Here is a 20,945-nt window from a genome sequence, read left to right on the forward strand (position 1 = left end):
TTTTCCAGGTTCGGTAATTAGAGCCATTGAGCTTGACACCTCCATAACTTCCAATTGAATCATCTTTAATGGAGACAAAAATTTGGTTGGAACCATGAGAAGTCTCACTATCTCCATCTTGCTTGATCACAGTCGAAACGTCTTGATCTTTCACCATGGTGAATATACAGCGGAAGGAAAAACAACAAAGTACTTGGAAATATAAGAAGGCAACAGTGATGAAAGGATCAAAGGACAAGGAACAAATCCAATCACAAAGAACAAGGGTCAAGGATCAAAGAACAATGAGTCAGAGTCCAGGATTGGATCTCTGCTCTGATACCAAGTCAAATATAACAAAAAACAAGAGATAATTTTGACTGAATAACTCAGATATCTCGTTCATCTTACAAGAAGGAATTATATACAAATTACAATTGCGCCTAATAAGACAAGTACTACTCCTAAAGCAAGTAGTAAAGTTAATTATACTACAGATATTACAGAATATTAGAGATCATGGAATATTACAGAATATCTATATAAATAAGGTAAGTATGACTCACGGCAACACAAGTTTGATCGGAGAACCTAGAAGTCTAGAACACTCCAGTCTCTCGACCCATTTTCTCAACCCGTCAACCCGCGCAGGCTACCGGACCTTATCACCACCCTCCGCTCGATTCACGGTGTCGCACCGGCAATGTTCTCTTCATTTCGACGGCGCCATTCTGACAATAGACTCAGATTGATCAACCAAATCTTCATGATAGCAAAATGAAGCCTGAAAGCTATGGCGGTTTTGATGCATTCTCCGGCGACTCCGATCACTGACGATAGCAACTGAGGTATGAAGATTTATCTCCTCGTCGAGCTCTACAAGAAAATGTAACTGCATGTCAATTTCAGTTAAAATTTGGAAAAGTTGGTGTTTTGGGGTTGTACAGCCACCGCTGTGTTCATTGTGAACAACGGCGATTTGGGTCATTTTTAGTTTACTTTTCACCTTGGTTCATATCTTAAAGCGTATAATAATGCCTGGTTATGCTTGAACTGCAGAATTGGTTGAGTTGGTGAGATGAAGTGGGTTATCTTTGTAAATGGAAAACGACGTACAAAATAGCTATGGTTGATGTGCTTCAAAATATAGTTTGTTGTTTCCAGACTTTAAGAGCATGGACTTGGCTGAATGGAACTACAATGAAGTCTGGGATTTCATAATTATAAGCATGTATCATTGAAGGTAAATTCCTTAGGCTTAGAAAAGACGTCCAGCCATAATTGTTGGAGACTTGTAGATTTCTACTTGGTTTGAATTGGAATTGGATTGAGGTACTGATTTTGCTTACCTAGATTGGAGACTGAGGAGAAGCAAATGGTCAGACTAAGGTTGTGGTGGAAGCTCTGTCATTTGGACAAGAGTTGAAGCTGTGAAGAACAATGACAACGTGTACCTTGGACCAAGAACCCGGCTAAATAAAGAGACAAAATTGGTCAAAATTTGAAGTAAGGTAAGCTGGGATTTCTTTCAAGGGTATGAAGTCATGATACTGTAAATATGAAATTTGTGATGTTTGAATTAAGTTGCAAGGCTTTAGCTCCTGTAATCATGGTTCGATATTATCTGGAAGCTAAGGAATGAATTTGTCAGTGTCATTATCACAAGTTCCTGTGATTTTGCATAGTTAATGGTTAAGGCATTAAGCCAGCGGGATAATTATAAGTTTGTTTGTGGTATATATGAAAACTATGAGTTGGGACCTGGTGTATATATTGTTAATTAATTTGGTATCGCTTCTAGTGCACTTGGTTTATCATTGATTGTGGCACTGGACAAAATTTCTAAGTACGTGTATGTACACCTTGTGTGTTAATGGATGGCATAGAGGTGTAGAGCCTTGCATTTTGGGATCATATGAAATTCTTGTCAAATAGAATTCTAAGAACTCTGGTCACTTAAGTATGAGTTTGGTTCGAACTGAAGAACTGTTTAGAAAGAAAACTAGTTTTGGGTGTCCAGATAAATAAAAAGGATTACGCCCAACAAGGAAAGGAAACCATTCTTGGAAGAAATTAACTAAATGGGATTGATTATTATCAAGCATTACAGTTTGGGATTTTATAATGACAAGCACTTGAATCATTTTCGAACTTAGGGACTCTAGTTATCCGGAATGTGAAAGGTGGTGGTGTTGGCCTAAGAAAACGAATGGAGTCAAAGCTGCTATATTCCAGGTAAGGTGACTCGGGACTCTCTCGGTTATGATCTTTCTTCTATATAAATAATATTGCATGACTGTGATTACTTCTCTATGAATTTAAAGGATTTGATATTTTATTGCCATGCTTGATTTCAATGTTTTTCTATATCATGTGATGACCTGAGAGTGAGCGAAGCATAGCGACTACCTTGGGTTTTGATCCCCTAAACCCCTGGAGGGGCTGTATGGATGGTATGGCGTCATACATCCTTTGAGGTGTGACACACCATTTCTAGGTGATACGGCGTAAATTGACACTCTCGCTACCACTACAAAAAAGAATTCAATTTGCCACGGCGCAACGCCGTCGCGGAAAGTCAAATTGCCGTCGCAAAAGACCAATGGCGACGGCTAGGCGACGGCAATTTTTCCGTTGTCGTTGAGGGCGTCGCCATTGCTATTTGCGACGGCAATTATGCCGTAGCTTGAAGTTTAACGACGGCAACTATGCCATCGCAAAGGTCAATAGCGACGCCACCTACTGCAACGGAATTTTTGCGACAGAAACAATGCCGTCGCAAAATGTGAATTATTAATTAAAAAAAAATCTTTTCTTTTTTAACAAAACACATACAATTGACATTCTGTTTGATTACTTGATTATGCAAACAAGATAATCTATAAGTACAGAGCCAACAAAGTCTCAAACGATAATTAAATTTGAAATACAAAGTCTGGATAAATAATATTTGAGGTATGATTATACATATACAAAAATGCACCAATATTTGAACCTTAGCTAAAACTAGGCAGCTCGCCCATGCGATGCTGCCAGTTTCTGTTTGATTTTCTTAAATTTTATACATAATCTAAATTTACTAAAATTTCATATCACTCTGGACTTTGTGCCGACAGGACTTTCGGGATGGTTGATTTCCAAGATATCGATCCTTTCCCTGAGAAAGTTGAAAAATGTAAATCAGATAACGAATTCAACCATATTATCAAAAACTCTTTAGCCTCTGAACCAGCATCAGAAAGGAAATATTAACTGTAAATTAGAACTCAGCTGAGCTACAATAACAACAATCCAAATAAAGCAAGATCAAACCTTCACTCGCAAACAGATAGAAAAAGTAGACAGTTCATACCATAAGTGAAGCAAATGATCACAGCACCCTCAGCTGGATTCCTTGAAAATTCTGATTTCTTAACCCCATTGTCTGCCTCACTGGTTTTCAAAAAGAAAATAAGTTAGTAATTTACAAACCAAAACTACAAAGAAATTGATAACTCGATCATGTTTGAGTAACCAATCACCAATCTTACTTTGTAGAACCAATGGGCTGGAGATTCATCCATAACTAATATACTATCAAATACGAGAAGGACATGAAATAATGTGCGCCTAGCTATTTTGTTCTACTGGCAATATTATTGCATGATCCAATCTAAAGAAGATGTGAACCATCGTGTAAGCAGTTTACATTTTGAAGGCCAAAAGATCCGAAGCTCATTTGTATCAGTTTTTGCATATGATCATATTTACAACCATACAAAAACTTTTGTAAATATGTAGCAAAACAGAAACTGAACAGATATTAGCAACTTCATTCTAGTTCGAAGACTGGAGAAAGATTACAAACCTGAAATATGTGGCTGTCACTTATTTCAATATAATACAGAACCATGCAAAAGATTAACAAATACATACAATTCAAGTCTAAATGCAGTACTAGAGCAGACTTGAACACCTAAATCACTGCCTTTAAATTACAAGCAGATATTTGTTGGAGTTCAACTCTATGGTATTCATCTTGTGGCATGGTATATTTCCCACTTTTCCTACTTGAGGTTGGCAAGAAATTAAAGAAAAGAAGAGAAATTTGTATATACAGTGATGTTCATCAACAACTTAAAACACAATGTAATTTAGACACGAAACAACAAAAAAGAACACCTATTCTTCATTCTTCACAGAAGGAATTTACCTATCATTGAAGATTTTGAATCACTACAAATTCAGTATATTATATACAATATTCAAGGAGGTAACTTTAAGGACAAAGTTTGCCAAGATAGAAAAACACTCTATTAAAGGACTAACATGCTTGCTAAAAGATATCAGAACATATATAGAACTTCGAGTTTCTAGTATTACCTTGATCGATCCTTTCCTTGATAAGTAAACTGGCCAACTTAATTGAAACACAGTCCCTTGAAATCAAACAAAAAAAAAAAAGGAAATTTAATCACCTTAATCAAAACAGTCTCATTACACCCAAAAAAAAAAAACACATACTGTGCAAACTTTAACTCAGCAACATACTAAACAGAACTAAATAAACTCAAATACTGTTAAAAGAATCTTAATTACTCACAAACTTTATCAAATGCTTAAAAGAAGATAAATTGGCCAACCATTCAAATGAAAATACTTGTACAAAAAGAACTGAATCTTTTAAATGCTGTTTGAAGAAATACAAACCGAAGGCTCTATTTTTCCATGAATTTACAATCAATTTACTGCACAGGATATACATCTTTAATCAAAAAGGTAATTATCAAGTCAAAGGCAAAAAGAACATTGAATCTGCCAAGCCTAAACTAAATTCACTTTCTGGGGTTTAACAATATCATGAAAAGATCAAATCATATTCCTAAGACTACCACCATCAAAGATATGATGGTAACAACAAATATTTAGATATTATAAATTGCAAGTCTGAACCAATCAAATACTATTTTGATTCACTGGACTCTAATCAAACAGAATTGCTATAAATAGTTCCTAACATAAAGAAACAATTATCATCACATATCCCCGAAATTCTAATCGAACAAAATTGAAGACAACATCATTAGCGCATAGTAGGAAACTGATCAGTATCCAGCAAAGGTCTACATAGTGAAAACATTTATGAAAAGCATATACAAATTAATGAAAAATTTTAAATCCTTAAAAACAAAAGCTATCCCTTCAAGCCACTCCAATGAACTACACACATCAAACTAAACGGCAAACAAAATTTGCAGAACATAATAAATCACATCATTTGAAAACTAACAACAGCAGATAATTACGTAAAAACTGCACCACATAAAAATTCAGAAAACAATAATAGCAAAACAGTTTCATTCAAAATCAAACCTGTTCTAGTTTTTCAGGGGGTGTTCGCTTAAACTCTCACATCCCTTAGGTTACCTGAAAAATAGATTCACTTCTTATACAATAAGATCAAGTAGTATAATCATATGAAATCACAGAAGACATATAAAAATTCGTCAAATCAAGCAAGCCACTATCTAATGTCTGAGAAATTCAGAAAAAAATAACCCAATAAAAATCAGAATCTAACATAACTTAAGAAATCTCTATCTTCTAATTTTTTCAATCAACCATCAAAATTGCAAAGTGCAGGACAAACAAAGTACTCAAAAGATCACAATCTGTATCAGTCAAAAGGCAAAGTCCAGAACATGATCCTAAACTCAAAACTATAACCAAAATTGGAGAAACCAAAACCTAAACTCAAATTCAACTTAGAAGACGTGACTCGAATGAATAACATGACTAAACTTGACAAAGATTGCCTCTTTGGAAGCACATTCCTAATAAAAGTTTTGACACACTGTAGATTGCAGATAGTGAAAATCTTTGCTTCTTATAGTAGTAACAATTAATACACTGCTGCTGCTTATAATATCATATTACCAAATATATATATATATATATATATATATATATAATCCCACCATCACATCCCTATACGTTCTCATTATGATCATCATATAACACCAAAGTTGATAAAAAGTTCTTAGGTTACCAAAATTGATAAAACCATTCCACTCAAATACCTATATCTCTAACCCCAGCACAAACAAAACTAAAAGAAGAAGAACACAACAGCAAAAACACAAATTTCTGAACCTGCAATCCCTACTCTCCAAACCAAACTCATATCTATTACTCCTCTTCTTCCTCTACCATTTGAACATAGCACTGAACCACATTTGGAAAAAAATTATATTGCTATTACAATACTTAAAGGCCTCGGCAGATACTAAATCTTAGCCAACTCTTCAAAGCATAAACAGAACAAACTCAGAATCAAAACTCTGAAATTACAGAATCAAATTCAATCACCCAAAAAAAACCCCAATTCAGTAACCCTAACCGTAAAAGCTAATCAAACTCAACACAATAAAACTCAATTCCCAATTTCCGAAACACAGAGTCAATAACATGAATGAAAAGAGAAAACAAAAACCCCAACAAAAACGAAAAAAACATAGAAATCTGGGAAACAATACCTTCGATACAAAACGCTTTCTCTCCACCGATCTGAATCTTGCAGACAGATTCGACACAGATCTTCTTTCCCCTCGTAGCAAAATGAAATCACCACTCTCTCTCGGTCTCTTTCTCGCTCTCTCTGTTTCGAAATCACCACTCTCTCTCGGTCTCTTTAGACAAAAACCTAACCTATCTTATCCAGAATTTGATATTAGATTATGTGAAAGTTCATAATATGAAAACCCAATCAAATTAACAGAAACTTAAACGAACCCAATCAAATCAAAACCCTAACCTTTTCCTTTTTCTCACACTTTTGCTGGGTTTTATAGAGGACGCTTTCGAGGAACGATTGGTTGGTAGATCTTCTGGTAACTCGCCGGATTTGACCTAAATAGGCGCATTTGGTCGCGTTGCATTCTTCGCGATTTTGATAGATCGAGAATGGAAAATAGCTGAAGGAGGTGATGGAGAGAGAGAAGGAAATCTGGAAGTACTCATCGGTATCGGATCGAGACGGAGTCATGAATTCAAAGAAGAAAGAGGGCAGAGCAGTGAAAGAAAGAAGAGGGATTCCAAGAGATTCAGATGTTGTTAACCTTACAAGTTAAAAGAATACAAAGTATGAGAATTGAAACATAAAAGCCACCCTGACACGACGGCAGCTACTTTGCAGTAGCAAACTTTTAATATCTTGCTACGGCTATTCTCGCTGAAGTAGACCAACAGTGGCTCCCAAAGACCAGTGGCGACGGTAATTATTACGGTCGCAGATATTTCGCACAATTGCGACGGAAATTATTTTGCCGTCGCGAAATAGGAGGCTTTGGCGACGGCATTTTTACGCCGACGCAAATTGGTGAAGCCAATTGAATTTTTTTTTGTAGTGTACGCCTTACTGTTTATGGTGGTAATCTTGGTAAGGGTGTAGTTGGCATAGAGACCAGTCATCAAGTTTGTGTCTCCAGAAGTGCTTTTTCTATCCTTTAAGTTTCCTCCCCAGTTAGCATCAGAATACCCTGCAACTTCCATGTTAGTTTCAAAGGTATAGAAAATGCCACAGTTAACTGTACCTGAAACATATCGAATGATTCTCTTGACAGCTTCCAAGTGTGATTCTTTGGGATTTGCTTGAAATCGAGCACACACTCCCACACTGTATGAAATATCAGGTCGACTGGCAGTGAGATATAGCAAGCTGCCAATCATGCTCTTATAGAGAGTCGAATCGATTGATTTTCCATTTGAATCTTCGCTCAGCTTTGTAGTTGTGCTCATGGGATTGTTAACTACTTTCTTGGATTTAAGGCCAAATTTCTTGATGAGATTTTCAGCATATTTGGTTTGAGAGAGAAAAATACCTGCATCAAGTTGCTTTACTTGCAGTCCAAGGAAAAAGGTTAGTTCACCACACATGCTCATTTCAAATTCACTTTCCATCACAGATTGAAATTCATTGACAAGATATTTAGATGTAGAGCCAAAAACAATGTCATCAACATACACCTGAGCTATGATAAGATCATTTTTCACTTGTTTTACAAACAATGTTTTATCAATTGATCCTCTTGTATATTCTTTTCCCACCAGATGAGTGGAAAGTCTTTCATACCAGGCTCGTGGAGCCTGTTTCAAACCATACAGAGCTTTCTTGAGTCTAGAAACATGATTTAGATTATGTGGATCTTTGAAACCTTGAGGTTGTTCCACATATACTTCTTCCTACAACACCCCATTCAGAAAGGCAGTTTTGACATCCATTTGGAACAATTTGAATCTTAAGTGACAAGCTACAGACAAAAGTAGTCTCACTGATTCTAATCTTGCAACAGGAGCAAAGGTTTCATCAAAATCTAGACCTTCAACTTGTGAATACCCCTGTGCCACTAATCTAGCCTTGTTCCTGATTACATTCCCTTTTTCATCACTTTTATTTCTGAATATCCACTTAGTCCCTATTACATTACAGTTTCTAGGTCTTGGTACCAAGTACCACACGTCATTCCTAGTGAACTGAGTTAATTCTTCCTGCATAGCACTAATCCAATCATCATCTAGTAAAGGCTTCCTTAATATTCTTTAGTTCAATTAGAGAAACAAACCCACACTGGGATATGATATTCATTGTAATTTGATTTTCTGTGATAAAACAAATTAAGGCATTACCTCGACTTACCTCCTCTGCACTTACCTGTGGAGCAGCTTGGCTTCTTGTTTTGAGACCATCTGAGATTTGTCCAATAATATCTTGACGAGAGTGATATTTTTGGACTTGCTTGAACCCTCTTTTCATTTGAGGAGCTGGCTCGAAGATGTTGTCATCATCCTCTTTCTGGTCATCAGTAGCTGATGTGTCTTCTGATTCTGAGCTGAGAGGAGATGATGTATCGGTAAAGGCTTCCTCCTGTCTAGTGTAGTAATCATCAATAGACACGTTTGTTATAGACTCTATATGCTCAACTATTAATAGAATATCCAAGGAAGATACCATCATCACTTCGAGCATCAAATTTTATGAGTTGCTCTCGATCTCTTAATATGTAGCAAGGGCTTCCGAACACACGAAGATGGTGTATGTTTGGTTTCTTACCTTTCCACAGCTCATAAGCTGTTTGGTCAGTTCCAGGTCTCAAGAAGACTCTGTTGATGGTGTAACATGCAGTACTGATTGCCTCAGCCCAAAAGTTCGAGCTTAGACCAGCAGAATGCAGCATTACCCTTGCCATGTCTAACAGCACTCTATTTTTGCGCTCAACTATTCCATTTTGTTATGGAGTGATCGGGGCTGAAAACTCATGGGAAACATCTAACTCATGAAAGTAGTTAGCAAAAGCAGCATTTTTAAACTCAGTTCCATTATCTGACCTTACTCTTACTAAGCACATGTTTGTGGACTGCTTTTCAATTTTTATTCTTTGACTTAAGCCCTTGAATGATTTAAAAGTTTCAGCTTTGTCTTTTAGGAAATTAACCCAAGTGTACCAGGAGAAATCATCAACGATCACAAGTATGTATTTCTTACCTCCAATGCTTTCTGTTTGAGCTGGTCCCATAAGGTCCATATGCAGCAGTTCCAATACTCTTGTGGTAGTGGCAGCGTTTATTATTTTATGAGGAGATCTAGCTTGCTTACCGATTTTGCATACTCCACATATCTTGTCGGTCTTACCACTTAGTGGTGGTAGACCTCTGACACACTGCTTGGTGGATAATTTGAGTAAATCCTGATAGTTTACATGTCCTAATCTTCTATGCCATATTTCGAAGTTTTCTTCGGCAAATCTCACAGACAAGCAATCCTGGACATTTAGAGATTCATTAGATTGAATGTGATAACAATTATCTAAAGATCTCTTACCTCTCATAACATTTTCTCCCTTTTTATCGAGAATCACACATCTTTGCTTGTTCAACCAAACATCCTCATAATCATCAGCCAAGTGACTGACACTTATTAGATTGGCAGTTAAACCCTCTACATACAAAACATTTTTTAGATTAGGAATTCCAGGAGTATTGACTGTTCCTCGTGCAAGAATTTTAGCTTTTCTTCCATCACCAAAGGTAACTGAACCAGTAGTGCTTTCATCTTCGAATGAGATGAACCAAGCTTTATCTCCAGTCATGTGTCTGGAGCAACCACTATCCACATACTAGAAATCCTTCCGCTTGTCTGCCAAGGCAGTGAGTGCTACCAGGCAGGTTGCCTCAATATATGTTGAAGAATTATCTGTACTTACACTTGTCATGAGACAGATATCACTAATAGAGTCAGTAGAATCAGAGTGATTAGAACGATGATTATTCAAGTTCTTTCTAATCCAGACAGGTTTATCTCTATTTTGCATGTTTGCCTTAGTAATCAGGTTAGCCAATTTGTTGATAAGCTCCTTCTGCTCCTTAAGCTCACAATGTAAAGATTTTACAGATAGCTTATCCTCACCAGATGGATTTGACTTATGTCTCTCATTACATCTTGGTCTGATATGTCCTAATTTACCACAGTAATGACATGTAGGAATAAAAGACTTAAGAGTTGCATACCTATTATGATCAGTCGGAAGCATCTGATTCATCCTTACATGAGTGACCTTCTGAGAAGATTTTGGTTCCTTGTCAACCCTTGTGATAGTGTTCTTGATGACTTGGGTGATTGGATCACTTTTCTCCACTTCCGAATTGGACTCTCTCACAAAGTGTGTGCCTTTGGAGCTTTCTCCAGATTATCCAAGTTCGAATATATCATGATGGGCTTTTCCAGAGCTGAACAACCTAGATGCTGTTGCAGAGCTTATCTCAAACTTTGTGAACTTCTCTTGAGTGGACTTCAGCTCTTTCTGCAATGATTCATTTTCAGTTAGTAGATTTAAGTTTAGAGCATGTTGTCCTTTTACCTCAAGTTCAAGAATCTTGATTTTGTTTTTCAGTTCAGCACATTGTATCTTCCAGGTCTAGGAACTTTTATCACTTTGTGAGTTCTGTAGCTCTTCTATGAGTTTGTTCCTTTCTTGTTCCCAAGTGTTTTGAGAAGTCCCCCATACAAGTTCCAACTTCTCATTTTTAGCCTTCAGCAACACAATTTCATCCTCCAAACTTGCATTTTTGATTAATGTGGCTTTTGACGCTTTATAGAGTTGTTTGCAGAGGACATTAGTCTCATCATCTGAGAATTCTTCATCAGTTTCAGATTCCAGTGAAAGAAACGACACGAAGGCAACATTTTCGACCTCCTGATGTTCATCATCACTCCATGTTGAGAGAAGGGATTTATTGTTGCTATTTCCATGCTTCCTGTTACCACAATCAGTAGAAATATGGCCATAGCCACCACATTCATAGCATTTTATTTTTCCAGATTTATTTGCTCTAAAATTCCCTTTAACGTTGTTATCATTGTTAACAAAGTTTTTCTTGGGAGCATTGAAACTTTGAGAGGAGGATTTATTTCTAAGAAACTTTTTGAACTCTTTGGTCAGAAGAGCAAGATCAAGTGGTTCATCTTCCTCTTCTTTCCCTTTCACAGCCTTGAAAGCCACACCTTTGGATTTCTTTTCTGGTTTTAGTCTTAGTTCATAAGTTTTTAGATTTCCAATGAGTTCATCCAAAGGGTATTCATCAATGTCAAAAGAGTCCTCAATACTAGTGACTTTAGAGTGAAACTTTTCTGGTAAGGCTCTAAGTATTTTCTTGACAACCTTATCTTCATCAAAAGGGGCACCTAGACTACGACATTGATCAGTAATCTTTAGAATTCTACCATGAAAGTCATCTACGGTTTCATCATCTCCCATGGTCATAGTTTCAAATTCATAAATCAGACCTTGCAGTTTTTGTGCACGTACCTTTTTGTTTCCTTCATATGTAGTCTGCAACAGATCCCAAGCTTGTTTTGCAGTGTCGCAGTGACTAATCCTCAGCTTTTCACGTTCAGAGAGAGCTGTGAAAATGCTGTTTTTTGCTTTGAAGTCAGCTTGAAGATCACGTACTTCTACGTCAGTCCAGTCCTTCCGTGGCTTAGGAATAGAGACTGATGAGCCCTCGCCTTTAGCTAGAATTATTGGTGTCTTCCAGCCATTTTCCACAATGTTCCATACATGTTCATCTTGCGCATACAAGTATGATTTCATGTATATCTTCCATTGAGTGTACTTTTCATATCCTCCATCAAACCATGGAGGACTATTAACAGATCCACCAGCAACCCTATCTCGATGTTGTTCCATCGTCCCTGCGATCTACTAGAATAATCTAGAACCCGCTTTGATGCCAAATGAAAATACCAAACAGAATGATATTGTGCTATAATCAATAGAACAACTTAACTAAGACATCACTATATCAAGAAGGACACAGAAATTGCTAACGCAGTGTAAACCTCTCCACTGAGGAAACTTCACTGCGTGGCTTTTAACGTAGCCAACACAAAAAATCAATCCAATATGAATCAAATGAGTTTACAGTATACAAGTTGTGTTGTTCATAACAAACACATTCACTTAGCAACAAATGCTAACTTGATTTACAACTGATCTAACGTTTACTCGATTATCAATCTATCAACTCTAATCAACCAACTGATCTTCCTTGTTCTCAACGTCTCACAGATCTTTGAGAATGAATTTTGAAAGCAATAGACAACACATGAGAAACACGGAACAAATAATGAGAGTTTTCAAAAACTGATTTTAACAAAAACTAATGGTTCAAGAGTGAACAACGTTTATGCATTAAAAACGTAAAAACCCTAAACTTGTATTAGTTTCGAAACCTTTTATACAGGAGAAAAACTCCCCCTCAAACAAATCTTTTCTTTAATCATCAAATAAGTTAAATATAGAAAGATATCAAAAACTGAAATCAATGTTTCCTGTTTATTTGTTATGCATGCAAAAAAGTCTTTAATGCAAAATGCACCAAATCAATTTAAATTATGTAACATGATTTGGAATGCATATATATTAAACTCAAGATCAGTGAATCAATTTTGCTTGATCATATCTTCCTCTTTGTTTCCTTGAAGCTCCGATTTCCTTGTGACAATGGGAAATCATGCATTGAATGGTAATAGCCCAATATACTTACAGTTAGTCTTCTAGTTAGATTTCATGTTCGTCTGATTTAAAACTGAATGACTTCTCTTTATCTTGAAACAGGCATCCAAGGTCAGCAACAAATTCAAGTCAAGAATTAAGGTAGGAGAAGAAAACTTGACATCCAAGCACCGTAGCAAATGTGACTATAAAATTAGGCAGCCTTTTCCCATACTTTTGAATTTTCAGTACAATACTATGGTGGCGGCCTCCATCTATGTTTTTTTTTTTTTTTGGACTGATGCTAAACTAATGGAAGATTTAAATGATGTTTATTTCTGAAGTTGCTGTTTTGAAATTATATTGTAGAAGTACTTAAATTTGGTTTCCAGATTCCATTACAGGGAGTCAGGGACTATGTAACATAATTCAGGGACTCAATTACAGGGAGTCAGGGACTATGTAACATAATTCATCTTTAAAAGTCAGAAGTGATCTCAGAATAGGTTTGGTTAAAAAAGCCCGGCCCGGCCCGTGAAAGTACAATTAGGCCCGGTCCGGCCCGAAAAGCCCGGTTTAGCCCTGCCCATGGGCAAGCCAGAGTCGGCCCTGGGCATAGGCCCAATAGGCGCAGGCCTAGGGCCCCCAGTTTCATGGGCCCCTAAAAAAAATATAACCCCTTTTATATATATGTTAAAAAAAAGATTATGGACATTTTGTTCTTAAAAAAACAAAAAAAAAGATTGGTTGTTCCTGACTTTTGTTCTTCCGCCGACTGCTGCTCTGAGTGTTCTCCCAAATCTCTCTCCTCACTTTCAGACGAAAGTCACGAAATTCGTCCAGAAATTTCTCCAGGTAATTCTCTCTTGCTCGAATTCCATGTCTCTTCTAGTTCTTCAATTGGGTAGAAACGAAAGGTCGAGATTTGGGATTCTGGGTGATGATGATTTGTGTTTGGGTACTGGGTGATGATGGTTTGCGTTTGGGTACTGGGTTGGTGAATGGGTTTGTGGGAATGTAAGAGATGAAAGCCTCTGGTTAATTCTTTAATTTCAAATTGATTGTTTGTGCTACTACTGTGCTTCGTATCTCTTGGTTCATTTGTGCTGATCTAATCTTAATAAGAATAATGTTCTGTAGTTCATTTCTAGGTTGTCTAGTTATGATCATTGTTTTGTACCTTCATTATATGTTTATTATTTTCTCATTGTTGGTTTGATACATTGGTATTATGTTTTATCTTTTATAGGTTATGATGGCTCCGATTAGGAAGTATCCTTCTGGGGTTAAAAAAAGAAAAGAGAAGCAAAAGAGAGAGGCATTGGTTAAGCTTCAAGTCGGATGTACTTCAACGCAAATGATGAACAAGTACAAGAGAATGAGAATGATAATGTGAATGACAGTACATAAGAGAATTTTTTTTATTTTTTTTTTATAAAATATATTTAAAGGTAGGGAGCCCCAATTTTTTTTTCCGCCTAGAGCCCCGGAAATCCCAGGGCCGGCTCTGGGGCAAGCCTCAGGCTTAAAATTTATTGCAAAGCCCGGCCCGGCCCGGCCCATTGCTGACCCCTAATATCACAAAATCACATTTTCACAATTTTTTTTTCCTTTATTAGACCAAGCCAACTGCAATCCGAACTCATGCTTGCCTCCCACCTATTTCGGCCACCTAGATCTGTCTCCATTGACAAAATCCCGAGATGAAGGGCTGCAAGATCTTGTCCAGGAGACCACGACAGCCGCTGCCACCCATTGAATCACCGCCGGCCTTTCCCATCGTCGCGATTGGATGCCAGCTAACTAAAGCCAAATCCTGGCAACACCCAATCACCACATTGATTGGACATACTGAAGGACCAACGATCAGCCCTTACACCTTGAAGAGCCTGTCCGCCGTTGCCGCCACGAGGGGTTGTCGGATAAGGCATGAGGGCGCAATGAAGAAAGCCAAGCGCGTTAGGGTTCTCTAATAGGATTTTCTCTTTATTGATCTTGTCCTAAGCTCCTTTTAATATATGAACTTCTTCTTCTTCTTCTTCTTTTTAATTTTTTAATTTTTTTTTATAGTTATGATGCTTAACCGCCAATTAACGAGGAATTTAAGATATCATCTCCTTTTTTCCTGCTTATTGATTGATATTTACAAATTCAATAAATTTATGAATATAAATTTTGGCAAAGATAAATTACATGGCATTTCCATAGTAGAAGTTTGTCCCGTACATGCATTTACATCGTCTTTTGTTACCATGAGTCTAGGAAAATAATAAAAATTATTTTGTCCATGAAAAAATTACATTTATGTTTCAGCCTCCTCTAAGGCCATGTTTGTTTCCCGGAAAATTGGCATTGGGAAAGGAAACACTTTCCTTTCTTGTGTTTGGGACAGCCATTGGAAGGGAAAGTGTTTCCCAAATGAAGGGAAAAAGTGGAGGAAATTCATTCCTTCCCCTCCCCTCCGGATTCACTTTGCCATGGGAAAGGAAATTGATTCCTTTCCTTTCCACCAACCAAACATAGCCTAAAAGTAAAATCATGGCTCGACCCCGAGTCTGTGGTTGTCTTACACCAAGTTAAGAATCTCTTAAACTATCACAATTCAGTTCATTAACAAAAAAAAATATTCAAGCTAGGTTTTTTTAGTGTGAGATGACGTTTACATAATTGGGTATACTCTTGGAATGACTGAGCGATGTTATCGGAAAAATCTCTTACAGTTAAGAAATAAAATAAAATAAAGTGATAGTTCGTACCAGGAATCCTGTGGCCCTCATCACCTGCTTGATCTGTGACTCTGTTTCCGACTGCATCTTATCCCTTTCGTCACAATAAACCAATCTCTACCTTTTTTATCCCCGCCAACTTGCACCCCTCCTGCTGTCCTCCATTCCCTCTGCGACGTCGCCACGTGTCACTCTCCTCCAAGCGCATCCGGCCACGTGTCCCCCTGCCGGAACATATCCACCGCGTGTCCGGGTTCCAAATCTACGCGGGTGGGGGGCCACCAAGAACGTGAAGAGCTCCCAGCCTCAGACGTGTGAAATGACCACTCGAGCCACGTTCCTCCTACGGTCAGTGACCCTAGTTCCAGTTAAATAATAGAGGGGCGTTTTCGGAAACAAAAAATATCAAGAAGCGGCCGGGTTGGGCACGCAACCTCGAGGCCAATCTTCCACCAAGTAATAAATCCGATTTCGTCTGCGGTGGGGCCAGATTCCAACACGTGGACGAATGGGAGAGCAGTTTTAGATGGGCTTTCTCAGCCACTAATGTCGACCTGGTTTGTGAGCCACAAGAAAAAATCCCAGCACCAAATCTTTTATTATTTTTCTCGCTTTTTCTCTTGCAACTTGATCAATTTTCCTAAAATAAAAAAATATATAACCAAAAACGAGGGCCGCCTCCTTCATTTGTTTCCAAATTTAGCACTCATAGACTCAGAGACTCCCCCCCCCACAGGAAAAACCCATTAAACTATTTTCAGCCTCACATCACCTTTCTTCATCTGGGCTGACTTGATTTCCTGAATCAGAAACTGGGTCTTGATCACTTTCTTAACTAGTCCATCACAAGGTATGTTGTTTCATCAAGCTTTTTGGTCTTGGTTTCTGTTTTTGGAGAATTTTGTGGTGGTAGATGTGTGGGATACAAACCCTGTGTTTTCAGCTGAGTTTCTTTGCTTACCAAGTTTTCAGTGATTACCCTGAAAAGAAAAAGAAATGAAATTTGAATTGTAGAACCATGTTGGATGTGGGTCAGTTTATCTGGAATCAAAGAGTTTGAGTATGTTAAGATGGTTTTATAATCAGTTTTGGAGTGAAAAAGTGGAGACTTTGTGTCCTGAATACTGATTTGTGATTCACCTTTGGGTACCATCAGATTTGGAACTAGCTTTAAGGTTGTGTTAGTTTATTTACATGTTTCATTCTTTTTGGTTTTTGGCCTTGTTTGAAGTAGTTCAACTAGTTTTCACAGTAATCTGTCTAAAAAAGTGTCCTTCTTGGAGGGGTTGCTCTGAAAACAAGCTATTTTTAGAGTAACAGTAATTAAAGGATCTAGATCTAGGCCTCTGTTTGATTAACCCAAAGAAAATTCAGGAGATGGGATTGTAAATTATATAGGAGATCTCTATAATTCATTGTGTATAGTGTTATTATTTAAAGATAAATGAAAAATTCTGAAGTGAGTGAGTCGAAGTTAATTGACTACATGGAGATCTGTATATATGACAATTATTCCCTCTGTGAGTGTTTATAACATGTCGATCGCTTTTTTCAGAACAAGTCTCCATGGATTGGTATTTCGGGAATGGAATTGATGACCTTGTTGTTCCAAATGATGGAGGATCTGACAGGCTTCCATCACCAGATAGCTGGTCAAAATGGGGAATAAGTGCATCTGAGTACTTTCCTAATAAATGTTTTTCCATGTATCCACAATTCAGTAAAGAACTCAACTTCAGCAGTGGGAAAGGTTTATTTGATGAAGGTGAGATGGGAACTTCTGCTAATGACAGAGATCTATCCAGCAGTTCAAGTGTTTGTGAAGGATTGTCTGAGGGCTCTCTTCAGAAGACCTCACTTTCCTACAATCGGGCCTACAATCAACTTGAGGACGTAGCAGGACTACAACAGATGGATGACATTTTCTTGTACAAGCGTAACTTCTGGGATTAAGATACTTATTTGATGCATGTAGGAAATCATATAGTTTCTCTGACTGTCTTACTTTGTCATGATCAATTGTGGCATCACATGAAAACCAATGGAAATTGAATTGCTCCATTGTGTTTTCATATCATATTTTTCTCTAGTCCACAATTAAAAAAGCAAGAATTCCGCTGACTGGAAGAAAACAATGTTTTTATAATTGATTATGCAATAGAGTCATTCAATATCCATGCAATATCCAAAATTTTCTGAACTGCTAAGCACTTTATCTTCATAAAATGCCATCTTAGCTTTCCTTGTTTTGGTTTCTCATCATCTAGCTTTTTCTTATTGCAGGAGTTCCTTACTTGATGATCTTCCTGGGGCAGAAAATGTACATAAATCGTCGTTTTATTTTCGCTCTGATTCCAGTGGCATGTTAGCCAGTGACAGTATCTCGACTAGTATGAATTTGGAATCACAAAGTATTTCAAGCAGTGTTCACAGTGCTGGCAGCTCAAAGTATCTCAAAACTCATGCATTTTCACCAGAATTGGGTTCAGAGAAGGGGCATACCACTACTTCACAGTTCAGTCCATGCAACTCAGAGCAAAAAGACTCTCCACCAGTAAAGGTGAGATTTCTATTTGCATTTTACTTGGGACCTGGCCAAACTTGATGGTGGAACTGTTAGCTTACGTTGTTTGCTTGCTAAGATGGATATTCACCAGCATGCTTACTAATAGTGTGCTTATATTAATATGTTGAAAATATGTATCTTACTATTTATTGCATGCATGTTATTTAGTCAGTTGAATGTTGAGCCTTTTATTTTATTTTATTTCATTTTATTTTAATAGGGTAAAATTCAGGATTCCATGTTCTTGACACGGGTATAATAGTCTCTATGTTAAGTTTTAGAAACATAAAGCTTGATTTCTGCAACAGGAAAAGTTCTTGTTCATTACATGGTTGATCATGAGATGTTCTGTAACCTCACAAAGTACACGTGGTCTTTCTCATCTCTCATCCACTGTTTTCGAATGAAAAAATAGACAAAAATATACATAATAGCAAGCACACAGGCCTTTAGGTTTCTTTATTATTAGTGAAAAAATGTTTTAAAAAATTAAGACTGGGGAAAAATTGTTTTGACTGCTGCAGAGGGATATATATGACTGTCATATTGTTTGATTGATACATCACTATGCTTTCCTTCGCTGGATTCTTTTGCTGACAATGAAATGGAAAGTTGCTCCTTTAATTCTTCTACCGTGAAAGGGAATCTTTAAAAACAGAAGCCCTTGCTGAAGGTTGCTGTTCTTATTTTTAACTAGTGCAGACACAAAAAATGAATATGGTGAAATGCATGCAGTTTGTACCATCTGTTTAACTTTTACCAATGGTAAATTTGTAGCGCTAGTTCTTGGCTTCAAAGCTGATATCTTATCTATGTAATTCTTTTGAAGGCACGAACGGTTAGACTCATGTCTCCATCTGAGCAAGGGTGCATGCCTAGTGGTGTGGATGAGGAAACATCAGTTGAAGAATCTGTATTGCAGGAGCTGGAAATGGTGATGACACAGGTAAATTTACATTTTATAATCAGAATAATATGCATTGTGATGATACACGTACATTGATGCTAAATTTCTCTGTTTCGGAATGATCAGTTGACCAAAAAGACCCGAATCTGTTTTCGAGATGCTTTATACCGCCTTGCCGATAACTCAAAAGGAAATCCAGTTTCCCAGAGCCAAGATGGAGACCTTGCTGTTGAAGAACTGTCTTCATGGGCAGCACATGATGAAACAACGAGGTATGTTCTATGCTTTTTTTTCTACATTTGAATTCTGTTCCTCGGGATTGTAACTTTTCATTCATATTATCCACGTCCTCATCACATTATCATGGAAGCGAAGTGTTGAATCATAAGGTTTCATATTTCATGAAAATATAATGTTGATAAGCTGGTTTATGCTAAATTTAATATCCATGTCAGACAGTTAATGTTGACATCCCTTTAACTTTGTTTCATATTGGCAATAGCTTGAGAACTTTTCTTTTGGCACTTTCAGGGTTCTCTTTTATCTTTGGGTACATGTAAAATGAATAAAAAATATTATATTGTACGAATTGGACTTTCATGAAGTGTTTTCATATAATATTCAACATTTAATCCTTCTATTAGCTTGTAGTTGCAATCTGGACACGCTAATCTGGTAGGCCCTGGTTTTAGACATATCCTGTTATCCATGGCACAAGTGGGTTTGTTTAATGTTTCTCCCATCCTTTTCCTGGTTATTGGCATTGAACATAAATTTCATATTCAGGTCTGGGAGCAAGGAAGGCACAGAATCAGAGACAAACACCATTGACCGTGCAATTGCAAACCTCATGTTTAATGAGATAGACTTCAATGCACAAGACCTTTCTGGAGGATCATCATCAGACTCCAAACATGAAATCAATGGAGTGTCTTGTCAACAACAATCTGACAACCCCTGCCGGCTACAAATCTCTCATTCGCATCGCAATTCAGTTTTACCACATGATGCTGAGGTTCCTATACTTGGTCAAAGAGACGTGCATAAAAGTTTCTCAACAAGTAATGCTGGTGGAAAGAGGAAGACTCCAATGAGTGAGTTTGGGTCTGCAACTGAGTTCTAAAAGGCCATTTGAAGAGTGGCATGACGGGAAGGATCCGGTGGTCAAAGAACTTTAAAGAAATTACTCTAAAGATCATTCATGAGTTGCTTGTACATATACCCCATATAGTTAGTGTGCAATGTTTAAAGATTTGCTGGATCCATACGTTCAGCTCAGTTTTGATCGGCATGTAAATGAGTGGATTTAATGTAGTAGCTTGTTATAGACATGGATTTATGTTTCTGTAATGAAAACTAGTGCTACTATTGTACTACTTCATTCTGTTATATTCGGAAGATCTGTGATCTTGTGGTTAAAAAACACCGACCTGCATGCTCACGACTTCGATACCACTTCAATTTACCACATGGAATGTGCATAGATCTTGTGGTGTTAAGTCTCCCTTCTCCCAATGATTTTTCTTCTCTTAATTATGGTGCATATCCTTGAAGTTTATGAACAAGCCTCTAGAAAAAGCATAAAGGATGTGACAAATACTGGACTCGCAATCCTAATACTGATGCCTTCCAGCTTCTCGCTGTTGGAATTTCTTGTGTACCTCTTGCTTTTCGTTTCCCTCTTGTTTTTTAGGGGGAGACCACCAAACTTTCATCAAGCCCAAAAAGAGAGAGAACAA

General features: G+C 37.3%; 1 protein-coding gene and 1 long non-coding RNA gene across 2 annotated transcripts; both read left to right on the top strand.

Annotated features, from left to right (window-relative positions):
• Positions 1-13,678: 13,678 nt before the first annotated feature.
• Positions 13,679-14,302, top strand: LOC112190209. Its single transcript, XR_002932301.2, has 2 exons — positions 13,679-13,862; positions 14,257-14,302. It is a non-coding gene; the product is annotated as an uncharacterized LOC112190209 (long non-coding RNA).
• Positions 14,303-16,406: 2,104 nt separating this feature from the next.
• On the top strand, positions 16,407-20,604 carry LOC112192949 (protein LNK3). Its single transcript, XM_024332898.2, has 6 exons — positions 16,407-16,583; positions 17,289-17,661; positions 18,017-18,293; positions 19,129-19,245; positions 19,333-19,478; positions 19,993-20,604. Exons 2-6 carry the CDS (start codon positions 17,300-17,302, stop codon positions 20,327-20,329), a joined length of 1,239 nt encoding a protein of 412 aa, XP_024188666.1. The 5' UTR covers positions 16,407-16,583; positions 17,289-17,299; the 3' UTR covers positions 20,330-20,604.
• The last annotated feature ends 341 nt before the right edge of the window (positions 20,605-20,945 follow it).

Source organism: Rosa chinensis, chromosome 1 (assembly GCF_002994745.2).
Source record: "Rosa chinensis cultivar Old Blush chromosome 1, RchiOBHm-V2, whole genome shotgun sequence".
NCBI classification, from domain to species: Eukaryota; Viridiplantae; Streptophyta; class Magnoliopsida; order Rosales; family Rosaceae; genus Rosa; species Rosa chinensis.

What these genes read in the sequence shown, in the direction of transcription:
- LOC112192949 (XM_024332898.2), top strand. Translation starts at nt 17,300, where the DNA reads ATGGATTGGTATTTCGGGAATGGAATTGATGACCTTGTTGTTCCAAAT. An exon ending in CAGATGGATGACATTTTCTT is followed by an intron (nt 17,662 to 18,016) that starts GTACAAGCGTAA and finishes TTCTTATTGCAG; the next exon opens with GAGTTCCTTACTTGATGATC. An exon ending in GCACATGATGAAACAACGAG is followed by an intron (nt 19,479 to 19,992) that starts GTATGTTCTATG and finishes TTTCATATTCAG; the next exon opens with GTCTGGGAGCAAGGAAGGCA.